The 12,703-nt window shown below is 42.2% G+C and overlaps 1 protein-coding gene across 1 annotated transcript in view; it reads left to right on the top strand.

Annotated features, from left to right (window-relative positions):
• The window catches only part of LOC140899674 (protein spinster homolog 3-like), a 46,100-nt gene that overhangs the window by 22,157 nt on the left and 11,240 nt on the right, over positions 1-12,703 (top strand). The window contains exon 9 of the mRNA XM_073315550.1: positions 6,719-6,784. Coding sequence (XP_073171651.1) covers positions 6,719-6,784 — 66 coding nt within the window. The remainder of the gene's footprint in view (positions 1-6,718; positions 6,785-12,703) is intronic.

Here is a 12,703-nt window from a genome sequence, read left to right as displayed (position 1 = left end):
GTCTAGTTGAAGGAATTTAATTAACAGCTTGCAATGGCTCATGCCACTATGTAGCCCACAGGCCAAGTGCTGCACAGGGGGCTCTAACCTGATCTGTGGTTGCAGTCTCTACTTCTGAGGTGTAGCCTAGGGACTACCCGCCGCATGGTGCGGAGCTCACCTTTTAATATGAACAGCCAGACCACCTATGGAAAAGGGGACGTTGCAGACCGGGACTTATAACCTCCATGCACTGCATCTTTGTACTGAAAGTGTGGTAAGTTTATTCAACCTAGTATGGGCACTTGCTAAAAGACTACAGTGCACCTTTAGCTGGGCATGGTTTGACTGCCCCAGGTTTCCAAAGGTATATTTAGGCGCAAACTCAAAGTCCTAACTTGGTGTTTAATTAAATGAATCTGCCATGTATGATACTATTTCTCTTCTCTCCCAGAACACTTAAAGATTACATTGTGCTTGGCACTGTACAATAAACAGAGTTCCTGGTAAAAAGAATTTAGTCAGCAAGTTGGGTGCCCAAAATCACTAGCTGCTTTTCTTATACCTGTGGAGATGTATCCAGAAGCGTTTCTCGGTAAAGAGGAATGCAGAAACATAACAAGAGAGATCAGTAGCTGCAGGAACTCCACGTGAGGATGAACTGAATGCAAACCTTATTTTAGCAATAATCCGTTAACAGCTATGAAAGGAATCCCAAGCCCTCTCCAATGACTCTAGATTCACCATTACCAGAATTAACATAAATAATAGGATCCATGTAAAGTTAATTACAGTAATCAACACTTCACTGCAAAAAAGGGTGCTTTCACAGTGCTTTCTCTTCTAAAAATAGCTTTTGTTCAAAAAGGTTTTCCTTTTGCCTCTTCAGCAATCTAAAATCCCACTGACACTTAAGGGGGAAAGCGGATGAATTTTTCACGCACACAGAGCAAAATGTGGACTTGACTTTAAAAAAAAAAATGATTCAGGTATGCGGAGGTAAATGGCAGAGAATATAACTGTCTTGAGAATCTGTGTGCTTTCTCTTTGTAAGAGCCTCTGTCTCAAATCCGTTTACAGTTCTGCCTCGAGCAGACATTTTTACACCTAAAGGTGCAGCACACAATCATAACTGCATATTCCACTAACTTTAACCAACCTCATAGATGATTCTGCCAGCCTATCATAGTGCTTCTCCCCCTTCCCAGCCCCTATTTCTGACTATGGATGGTTGGATGAAAATTCATTTGCTCAAAGGAGTTTGTCAGCTCCTGTTCCCTCGTTGTTGCATGAGACATCAAATGACAACCAAGCAGCATGAGATGAAAATCTTCATGAATGAAAAACTTTTTTCACACAAAAATCTCTTAGTTTTAAAGGATGGAGGAACATACCATCATCCCCTCCAAAATATAGTGGCAGAATCCTCCTTTGAATAGAGGTTGGCATCCAGCACTCTGTTCTCAGGATTTGGGAGGAAATCCCAGAGTGGGATATGGACAGCCATAATTTCTCCCTTCTCTCTCCCACCCCCCTGCAGATACAGGCCGGGGGGTCTTTAAATGCTGCAGTTTCTCTATATAGATAGAAGAATATAATATTATTTATGTATTTATTTATTTTTTTGAGGTCTGTGTAGTCTTGCCGCCTGTTTCTTCTGATTCTTACAACTACAGCTGCCTAACTGTTCCCCTTCCCAGCACCCACTATGCTGGTTTTTTCTTCCAAACTCCATCTGGCATAAGTCATAATGGTGTGAGAATTGGGGTGGATTGCCAGCTGGTGCATCTGACTCAAAGATCCCACTGAGTTGGAGCGTTCCATGGTGTAGGAAGCAGGCAAAGAAGCTGGCTTTCCTGTCAGTGTTAATTCAGCCACATGGAGGCCAGCAAAGTAGTCTATACCTTACAGCATACAAAAGCGACTGAGGCAAAAACTGCACACTTCACAGAATTTCTTAAGAGTGCTTGCTGTGTTACTCTGTCCATATCTGAATACATTATGAACGGTGCTTTGGCTGTGTGTAGCTGGTGGGTGAACATCAGCCTTGTGTTGTCTGTCCAAACTTACAAGAAACCTCTTGTGGAAGTTGAAATGGAAGTATTTCAGGACTTTTTCAATATTTCTCTGTGACAGCTGGATTGGAGATGCCATTAGAACAGTCTCTTTTCTCTGCTTTCTGTGTGCATAGTTCAGCAATTCTTAATTTCAAAATTAGTTTTTGTGCAGGTGGTACAAATTGCAACAACCATGTCTGAATTTTGTTCCATCTCAGGATGTGGTTTGGTTTGGATCACCTGTCTGAATCTATTCCACCATCCAAAGCTGTAAATTTCCTTATGCTGATAGGAGAGGAGTATACTTGGCTGTAGCAGCGAGTACTGTCTCCTTAGTGCCTTGATACATTTTTATGTTTGAATTTTAGCTATTTATTAGGAGCCAGATTACAATGAGGGCTGAATTCAAACTGGATTTAAATGGGTGCACCTCCATTGACCTTAGCACTGAGTTTGCCCCAGTGAAGCCAAATTTTGAGCCAACCTGCAGTTCCTCTCTTCTTAGCCACCGACTGCTGCGATCCAGTGGGATTAGTACCTGTGGCCTGCAATTAGACTTTCTTGGTTACATGTGATGTCTGCTTCTTGCCCAAGTGACTCTTTTACTTGGTTTAGGAAAGAGGCACCATGTTTTCCTTAAACCAGCCCATTAATTGCTACTCTGACTCTTCCCTAGATAGGTCTTGCTGGAACTGATTTCGTACAAACTTGATTCCTTCATCTATTTTATTTTTCATTTGACAATGTAACAGCATGTTGGCTGCCCTTAAAATACCTTTCCAGATCTCTTCAGGAAAAAAAATCACAGGGGATTTAGTTTTTTCTAGGATGGTTATAGGGAACCCCAGAGATACAGATGCTCACCATGTTGCTGTTCCTGTTCACAAACCTCCAGGGCTGATATAAGTCTTTTCTTCAAAGCTGACGGTACCTTCAAATAGAAATTGTAGCCAGTGTGCCATGTAAACTACCATCAGGCTTTAAATTGCTCATTTGTCAGGGACTGGGAAGGGAAACAGGGAAAGGAAATAGACAATTGGAGTGGGCATAGTGCTGGAATCCGGCGGGGAGGGTTGGGGGAGGGGAGGAAGAAAAGGGGCTTAAAAATGGGGGAAAAGAAAGTGATACAAATCTCCTTTGATACAGTACACATGGTTCTTGCCCAAACACTACAGCTGTACTAAATATGCAGTATTTAGGGCCACTAATGTAAAACATAATGTATTTGAGGCAAGGAGGGAACCATCATTAAGACTTAAATAATGGTCCAAATGTGCATTCTTGGTGCAACTCCCTTGACTTCAGTTGTTGCAGGAGGGATAAATCTAGTCTATTATGTATGACAGGCAGATATGATCTAGCTTCACAAGCCATTGTTGCAATGTATTTATTAGTCAGTTTGAAGACAATCATGGAAGATTATTTGTGTAATAGTATGTTACAAGATACGTGACTGACCTATAGCAGGGCATTCTTGAATCTCATTTCATGTTTAAATATCATAGTTCAGCATTCAGTCTACTTTACAGGGGCTATATAAGAATACAAATACCTCATTCACAGCAATAATCCTAATAAAATAATAACCCTGTTACTGTGGAATCTTATAACCATTCCAATGTAACTAATGGCTGTCTCCTAGTACTGTATCTAGGACCTCAGCTGACTCTGTGGTCTGAACAGTACCGTAGCTGGGCTTCCCTGTTGTTTTGGACAGATATTCCAAACCGTTATACTTATTAACAGATGAGAGCTGACTTGCCACAAAACAGACAAGATTGTCTGTAGCTCTGACAGAGCCACTCCCCATATTAATTTAGAGTAGTGATTTGAGAGGTCTTAGGCTGCATTGGGGAATGGCAGAAATAGCAGGGTGCACATAAATAATGCATTGTGTGTGGCTTCTCTGTGTGAGTAAACGGCTTCCAGGATCTTTTTCCCTGATCCAGGGAAAAGGAACACACACAGAATCTCTTGATACTCTTGTGCGCAGCTGGATGGTGAGGAAACCTGAGGTGCATTTATATCATAGGTGGGAAAATAAAATTGGTGCTAGTTCAAGAACAGATAACAACTACGACGGGACACTGTGGCTGTAGGTGATGCATCCCAAAACTGGGGGGGGGTGTAATATTTTTCCACTCTGAGCTAAAACTATCCTCTGCATGAGACCTTAAAAATGAACTCTGTTAGGCCAAGGTGGAATCACTCATACTACCAGAACTAAATAGATCTGATAATATGGACTAGTACAAGGTATTTAATAATGATCTAAACTACTCCAGTGGAATTGTGTGGAGCTGTAGGGCCTGGGGCCTTTGCTGTAGCATGCTGTAACTCTTTATCCCAGTTTCTCTGCCGTTCCAGCTCATGTCAGTCCCACTACTTTTAATATTCTGGGCCCAATTCATCTTTGAATTCCCTGTGATGAATTTGGCCCTCTTTCTCAGCACCTTGTTTGGCACGTCCTTGTGCTGGAAGAAGTGTCTGGACCTATTGTCACTTGGATTTTAACACTAGATTTTACGGTTTAAAGTTATTCTATTTCTGTACGACAAATGTGCTCCACATGTCCTCTTTTTTTTTTTTTTTTGGTGCATGTACATTTTATAATGCCTTGTCCTACTATACTGCCTTTCATCCCAGAATCTCAAATTATTTTACAAATGCAAAGCATCATGAGTCCCCTATAAGGGAGATGTGTAGTATTAATCTGCTACTTCTATAAAAGAGGGATAAGTGAGTTGCTGAAGTCCATAGTGTGTTAGTAGTGTCCAGGACTCTTTCAGTCCTTTGGTTCTAATTGCTACACAAACACACACTTCTTCTAGATCCAAAAGATCTGCTACTTTCTTTCCATGTTTCCATAAATCTCCCCTTTCTTTCCCGTCTCTTCTCTCTGTCACTTGAATCCACACTGCCTCTTATAACCTGCTGCAGAATGGATGGATTTGCATAAAGCTTAAGCTGCACAGCAGGACTCAACTTCATGCAAACACTTGCAGAAAGTCCCTTTCCAGGACTGAAATCCGCTCCCTCAATCTGCAGTGATTCTGAAGGATCAAATTACAGACAATGATCCAGTTGAATTTTCATGGCACCAGTAAAAGAGAGGAAGGAAGGGACTTGTTTAGCACATGATCAGTTAGGACTGTCCAGCCTCTTCCCACACAGTTCTGCCCCCTCCCCCGAGTGCACCCCTCCACGTCCCTCCCCCCCAGCGCCTCCTGCTCGCTTTGAAACTGCTGATTGCAGTAGGCGGGAGGGGCTGGAAGGGGGAGGGAGGAGGAGAAGTTGATTGGCAGAGTGGCCAGTGGCCGGGAGGCGCTGGGGCGAGGGCAGGAGCTAGAGGGCTGGAGCACCGACGGAGTAGGCGCCTGTGTCAATGGTTCTCAACCAGAGGTACATGTGTCCCTGGGCGTACACAGAGGTCTTCCAAGGGGTAAAATCAACACACCTAGATAGTTGCCTAGTTTTACAACAGGCTACATAAAAAGCACTAGCAAAGTCAGTACTAACTAAAATTTCATACAGACAATGACTTGTTTATACTGCTTTATATACTTTACGCTGAAATGTAAGTACAATGTTTATATTCCTGTTGATTTATTTTATAATTATATGATAAAAATGAGAAAGTAAGCAATTTTTCAGTAATAATGTGCTCTGACACTTGTATTTTTATGTCTGATTTTGTAAGCAAATAGTTTTTAAGTGAGGTGAAACTTGGGGTACGGAAGACAAATCAGACGCCTGAAAGGGGTACAGTAGTTTGGGAAGGTTGAGCACCATGGATTTAGCTTACTGTAATTAGTGCATAACTGTGGCCACTGTCACTAAAGTCGGATACTGCCTTCTGAAATTGCTCAGGATTGATAGTTTATTACAGGTTAACTTTTTAATCTTGTGGTGTTTCCATCAGAAGCGGTTTGGTCCACACAACCTGATTTAAACCCATATCTAGGGACTAGCAGGGAGAGGGTTTCCAAGACCACAGATGTAAGATTTATTAGGGACCCAGCCATGGTGGGAAGTGTGGTGTGGCCCATCTGTGGTGAATTAGGGAATCCTACAGGGCACCGTAAGAGGGATGTGATCCAAGGAGTCTGGGCTGGCTGTGTCTAGGAGCCAGTTCCTCCCTCCTCTTGGGATGAGCCCTCTGAGTGCAGTACTTGAACTTTGCCTGCACAGAGTCATCCTGTTGGTTTCATTTAGAAACCTGGCCAAAAGAACCTCGTGGAGCTCATTTTAAAACTCATCTGACTGTGGGGAGTTCCTGCCGTGCTATTGGTTTGATTTTTTTTTTTAAACTGGGTTCTGAAATGCTTGGTCCCATCTGCTACACCTACATCTGCCCCTTATGTTTTATGTGTGTGTGGATTGGGAGTGAGGACTCATGACTCCTGTCCCTGACTCTGTTACTGACAAGATGTGATGTTTGGCGAGTCACTTACTCTCTGTGCCTCCATTTCCCCATCTTTAAAATGAGACTATTTGCATTTATCTCTGGGGGTGTTAGGATGTTTAGTTAAGGTTTGTAAAGAGATTTTCATGTACAGCACCTCTCATTACCATAGCAAAGTATAATTACACTTCAGTGAACTCACCTAGCCACTTAATGGTACAGAAAGTCAATCTGTCAAACAGAACTGCTATGGTTCATTTTGTTTTTGTTTTTTCAGATTTTTATTGCACTTGGAGAATTTTTTTTAGCCTTAAACTGGGCCATTGTGGCTGACATACTACTGGTAAGTTCAAGTTCATTCTTCCTGCTGTTGTATGGTTTGTGCTGATAATTTTAATTCTGTTCTCAAATCTGTGTACTCAAAGTACCTGCTTCTCCTACTAAGCCTTTTGACTCCTCCCAAGAATACCATAATTGGTACCCCATTAACACTAAAAGTTGGCCTGCACCAGTAATAGACTCCATTTCACTGCCCATATTCAAATGTTTTATGTTTGTGCTGAAATGGCTTTGAATAAGAGATCCAAGTGGGGAAAACTCAACATCTTTAAATCACTGTTTTCTAAAGAAAATTGCTTATTAGGGAAGTCTGATGAAATATGCATCGTTACTCTCCTTGGCTTGCGGTGTCACTACTAGAACCTCCAGTAGCGTAGTGAACTTCGCTGTTTTCCTAACACTTTGGAAATGTGGCACTGTTTATTAATTTGATCTTTAAACGCTGAAAGCTGTGTGCACTGTTTTGGGGAATAGAGGAATTTGCTGATAATTGACAGAGTGGTGAAATGAGATGGAGTCACTTGCTTTGTAATTTTAACCCCAGCTATTTAACATTTTGAGACCGTAACTCTCTGGAAGGGGTAAAAGTGTTCTAGCAGCGAATACCAGTGTTTTGGATGTACATTATGCTGTCATTAGTGATCTCTACTGAAGGTGTAAATGAAGGGGCATGCTCAGTGAGAATAAATTCACTTGGAGCATGAACCTGAAAGCCCCTCAGAACAATGGCTTTACTGCCATGTTGCTGCCATGTGGAGATACTAGCTTAGGCACAATGTTGGGACTTGGGCATCATTCTTGTCATGGATTTGGAGTGTGCATGATCTTGGGACAGTAGCTGTAGGGAAGATGATTGCTGCCTAATCAAGTGTGATTAAGTACTTTTGTTATCACTAATGTTGTCAGTCAGTGTCCTGATGGACACCTGTCCCATCAGCACTTGTGTCATAAATATAAAGGGAAGGGTAACCACCTTTCTGTATACAGAACTATAAAATCCCTCCTGGCCAGAGGCAAAACCCTTTCACTAGTAAAGGGTTAAGAGGCTAAGATAACCTCGTTGGCACCTGACCAAAATGACCAATGAAGAGACAAGATACTTTCAAAGCTGGAGGTGGGGGGGTAACAAAGGTCTATCTGTGTGTTGCTTTTGCTGAGAACAGATCAGGAATGCTCTTCAGAACTCCTGTAAAAAGTTAGTAAGCAGTCTAGCTAGAAATGCGTTAGATTTTCTTTTGTTTAATGGCTGGTAAAATAGCTGTGCTGAATGGAATGTATATTCCTGGTTTTTGTGTCTTTTTGTAACTTAAGGTTTTGCCTAGAGGGATTCTCTATGTTTTGAATCTGATTACCCTGTAAGGTATTTACCATCCTGATTTTACAGAGGTGATTCTTTAACTTTTTCTTTAATTAAAATTCTTCTTTTAAGAACCTGATTGCTTTTTCATTGTTCTTAAGATCCAAGGGTTTGGGTGTGTGTTCACCTATGCAAATTGGTGAGGATTTTTATCAAGCCTTCCCTAGGAAAGGGAGTGTAGGGCTTGGGGGGATATTTTGAGGGAAGACATCTCCAAGTGGGCTCTTTCCCTGTTCTTTGTTTAACACGCTTGGTGGTGGCAGCATAGGGTTCAAGGACAAGGCAAAGTTTGTACCTTGAGGAAGTTTTTAACCTAAGTTGGTAAGAATAAGCTTAGGGGGTCTTTCATGCAGGTCCCCACATCTGTACCCTAGAGTTCAGAGTGGGAAAGGAACCTTGACAGCTTGCCTTCAGGTGACCCTTCTGTCGGTTCGTTCAGTCAGTCAGTCCTTCCTTTCTCTGCCTATTCAATAACAACTTGCTGAATTCCCCTCTCAATATTGACATCTTCTTTCCAGCACTGGAAGCTGTCATTGTGACTCTGTTCTTTAGCAGGGACTGTCTGCTAACATTTCTACTCTATAGAGGAGTTCACGTACACAATGAGTGCACAATTACACCTTTCTACTGGGTAAACTTCTACGGCCTATTCTATTATGCAGTAGGTCAAACTAGAAAGCTAGTTTAAAAACTCAAAAGATCAAGCATGTCACAACTTTGATACACTCTTTGTCGTGATAGAAGGTGACCCTATACCAGTCAGATCCAAACCTTTTAATTTTCTCACTTGCCAGTGCAGAGTGACTAAATGCCCATCGGGGCAAAGTGTGGTAAGCTATTTTCTGAGAATGCTTTGTGATGTAATCCTAAATTGTAAACTTCAGTAATTCTCATTTTCCTGGTTACACCAATCTTCACTTAGATCACTTGTTGTGTCTTTGTTTACTCAAGGACTCTATAGCTTAGGAATTGTATCCATTGCATTGAAAAGCCATGTGGGTTCAATGTACTGATGCTATCATCTTAGCTGCAGAGCAACACAGTAAACATTTAATCTTTTTTATATATATATGTATTGTCATTTGTATTGTTCAGACAGTTGCTGATAATACAGCTGGACTTGGGAATGGCTGTTCTTATTTTGCCATGAAAGTGGCTTTTTTTTCTCCCCAAGTGGTGTTGCTATCCAGAAAGTATCTCCAGGCTTTATTTATCCTGCAACCTGTGGAGCTGCAGACAAAGGAAGATGCTGGCTGAATGATAAATCTCCTGCTCTTTTGTGGCTATTGAATTAAGTTGTATTGAATGTAGCCCCTCTGTGCCGCTTCCCCCCAGCACTAAACACGAAGAGAACTAATGTACAACCATAGCCAAAATAACGTGTGTGAATGGAGAGATGCCAAGCTCCTTTGTGGCTCTCTTCAAGAGAGGTTGTAGATGGAGTCTCCATATGTATGAGTCTGGTTACCAAAGTGAAGAACCAAGACAACAGTGATGAGGGAAGAAGGCAGCCCAGGGAAGAGCACATTTACATGTGAGGTGTCAGTGTGTTCACAGGAGGTCTTCGGCAGCTCAGGGTGAGGAAGATGCCTTGGCTGGAGGCTTTGGGTTGGGACTGGGTCAGCTTGTCTGGTTTGGAAGTGGCTCATGAGGTATATGGGTACATCTGTGTGTGCCACGGCTGGGAGTGTGAATGGCAGCTCCCCTGGGAACGTACTCAGACTTGTGCAGCCAGCACCGAAGCACATACTGCAGCGTCCACACTTGTATCGTTAGTGAACTAGCTGGAGTACATCCAGCACAAGCACATCTTCCTGGTTGCCATTCTCTGGTTGCAATGTATGTGCATGGCCAGTCTGTCAGTTTCATCTGCTTGGCTAGTTGGCCACTCCTCCATGTAGCCAATTAGCAAGAGGCTGTCCCTGTAAAATCATCAGGGCGAGCAGGACAGGCCCTGTAAATTAAGACGTTTGTTTGGGGCACCTTGTCTATCTGACAAGGAATCCTGACTGGATCTCCCAGCAGATGACTTGCAGGCTGCCACTGGAATCAGTGAGAATGCGTGGGTGTCTAGGACATGTCCTTTGATAAGCAGGATATTATGGCACATGATTCAGAAGCCGTTGTGTGGGGGTGCTTGGTTTGTTCTGTTCCTGACAAATGCCATATTGCATTATATGCTAGTAAGAGGAAGAGTGCTCCACTCAGTTCCCATTTCATTAGCAAGCATCATGTCCAGTCAGACTCTGACAGAATGAACTGCACAATTGTACAACACTTAATGTTATATATGAGTGAAACCATAAGATCAACCTTATCTCACCTCTTCATTCTTGTTGACTACTTCTCCTAGCAGACCCACTCCATTCACTCCTTGTAATTCTGGATATTGGAAATCTTTTCAGCTGAGTGACTGCAGCATCAGTGGAACTGAATAGGTGCAAGGTATTGAACTGGGCTACAAAGTTTTCAATTTCTGGGATGCTTGTTCAATAATTCTTAATACTGTTCATCTCTATATCATTCAGTGTATAGTTGGCATCATTAGTCGCTTGTAGAGAGGGGAAACAGAGTCAGCAGTACAACCCAAGTCTCTTGACTCCACTCCAGTGCCTTACTCACTATAGCATGGCACCATGTTATCTGCCGATTTATAGTTGTGTGCTGGCAATCTTTTTGGTCTCTGTCCCTGGAGAAAAGGATTCTTCCCCTAAAGCCACTAAGCACCAACTGCCACCTTGATAGTCTTTCCAGATAGGCCAAAGACCTCTTGGGCCATCGAGAATGAATTTTCTCACCCTAAAGAGCCATACTGGGTCAGACCAAGGATCCATCTAGCCCAGTATCCTTAATAATATATATTCTTCTATAGCAGATAGCCAGGAACATAAAAACACACAATACTTCTGGCAGGAATCCAGCTTCCCAAACTGCCAGACACAAGGGGTGTTGAACATGTTAGTTACTGTAGCCATGGCCATGTTTCTAGGACCCAAAGAGTAAAAGACATCTTACGGTTTTGTCCAAAGTGGCTAGTCAAATGTGGGGCCTTGCCGGTTGTTTGCACTAGGAGGAGAAATTGATGATGAAGCCAGGTTTTGTTTGAGGCAATCTGGTTGATTTTCAAAAATGTACAAATCCTGTTTCCCCAAATATAGGAACAATCAAACAACAATAAGAGACTGTCTTCTGCCTCACAGGTCCAAACTTCTTTCAGCCAGTACCCGACCCAAAACCTCTCTTTTAGCTACTCACAGAGCCACACAATGTATCTGTCTCTCTCCTGCCATGCACACCACACATTTAGCCAAAACAATACCAAGTGAAGTTCATCTATCCAGATTTGTAAATTCCTGAGCTGACTCACTTATCCCTTTGTTTTGGGCAGCGATCTGTGCTTAATTTTCTCTTGCAGTTATTTTAAATAAAGGTCAGTGGTTAAACTAATAACATTACTCAACATAAAGCTGTTCTTTAGATGTAGTAAGGGCTTATCTACACACAAGCTGGAACTGAAATAACTCAACTGTCTGTAATTCATGCCACTAGTTATTTACTTCGGGGCAACTCTCTATGTGTGGACACGCACTTAGGTTAAGTGCCCAGTTATATCTAAATAGGACATTTTTATTTTCAAAAAAGCATCTACACACAGACTCACACCAAACTAGTGGTGTGAATTTAAAAAAAAGTCTTCACTGCCAGCAAAGAGATGTGTTCATAGCAAGAGAGGTAATGTATTAGTTAACTCCTATAAAATTCTAAAGGTGACAAAATGCGGGCAGGTTTAACCTCACCTCGCTACAGAGTGGTTAACATTCATAGATTCCAAGGTCAGAAGGGACCATTGTGATCATCTAGTCTGACCTCCTGTATGACACAGCTACTAGAACTTTGAACTAGAGCATATATGTATTTTAGACAGACAGACATACACTCACTCACTCACTGTGGCTGACTATGCCTACCTACCTCACGGTAAAAACGACCTGTGTTTTATCTCCACTGGGACTTTATGGCAATATAATTAACATGTACTAGTTGTCTCACTGTAAACAGACACACCTTTTTCGGCTGTCAAGACATGGCCTTAGTTATTTTGGTTCCAGTTTGTGTAGGCATAACATTTGAAATAAGATGCCAACTTAAAGCAGCATATACAAACTAGTGTCTGAATAACACATGAGGGAAGGGGCTTTTCATGTGAAGTCACTGGAGAACACTAGAATTGAATTTTAAAGTGATGCCAATAGCAGTCAACGTTACCTGCCTGGTTAGACCCCAAATGGGGACCTTTATGGAAAACCCAGGTACAACAAGGATTGGTATTTGCTAACGAGGCAGTGGTCTGTTCGTGCTGAACCCAGTGCCTCAACAGGGTGTGGAGGGAGGCTTTGGGGCTATTGCAAATGATTTCTTAAAGATGTAAAATTGAGGCCTGCTCTATTCGCCCATTTTTTTGTACTGGCATGGCTGTGTCAGTTAGGGAGGTGAATTTTATTTTGAACCAAAATAGTTACACTGATACAAACTGCAGTGTGGACACAATTATACCCGTTAAGCTAA

Source organism: Lepidochelys kempii, chromosome 17, assembly GCF_965140265.1.
Source record: "Lepidochelys kempii isolate rLepKem1 chromosome 17, rLepKem1.hap2, whole genome shotgun sequence".
Lineage (NCBI taxonomy): Eukaryota > Metazoa > Chordata > Testudines > Cheloniidae > Lepidochelys > Lepidochelys kempii.
Note: the sequence above shows the minus strand (reverse complement) of the source record. Positions and strands in the feature narration are given on the sequence as shown.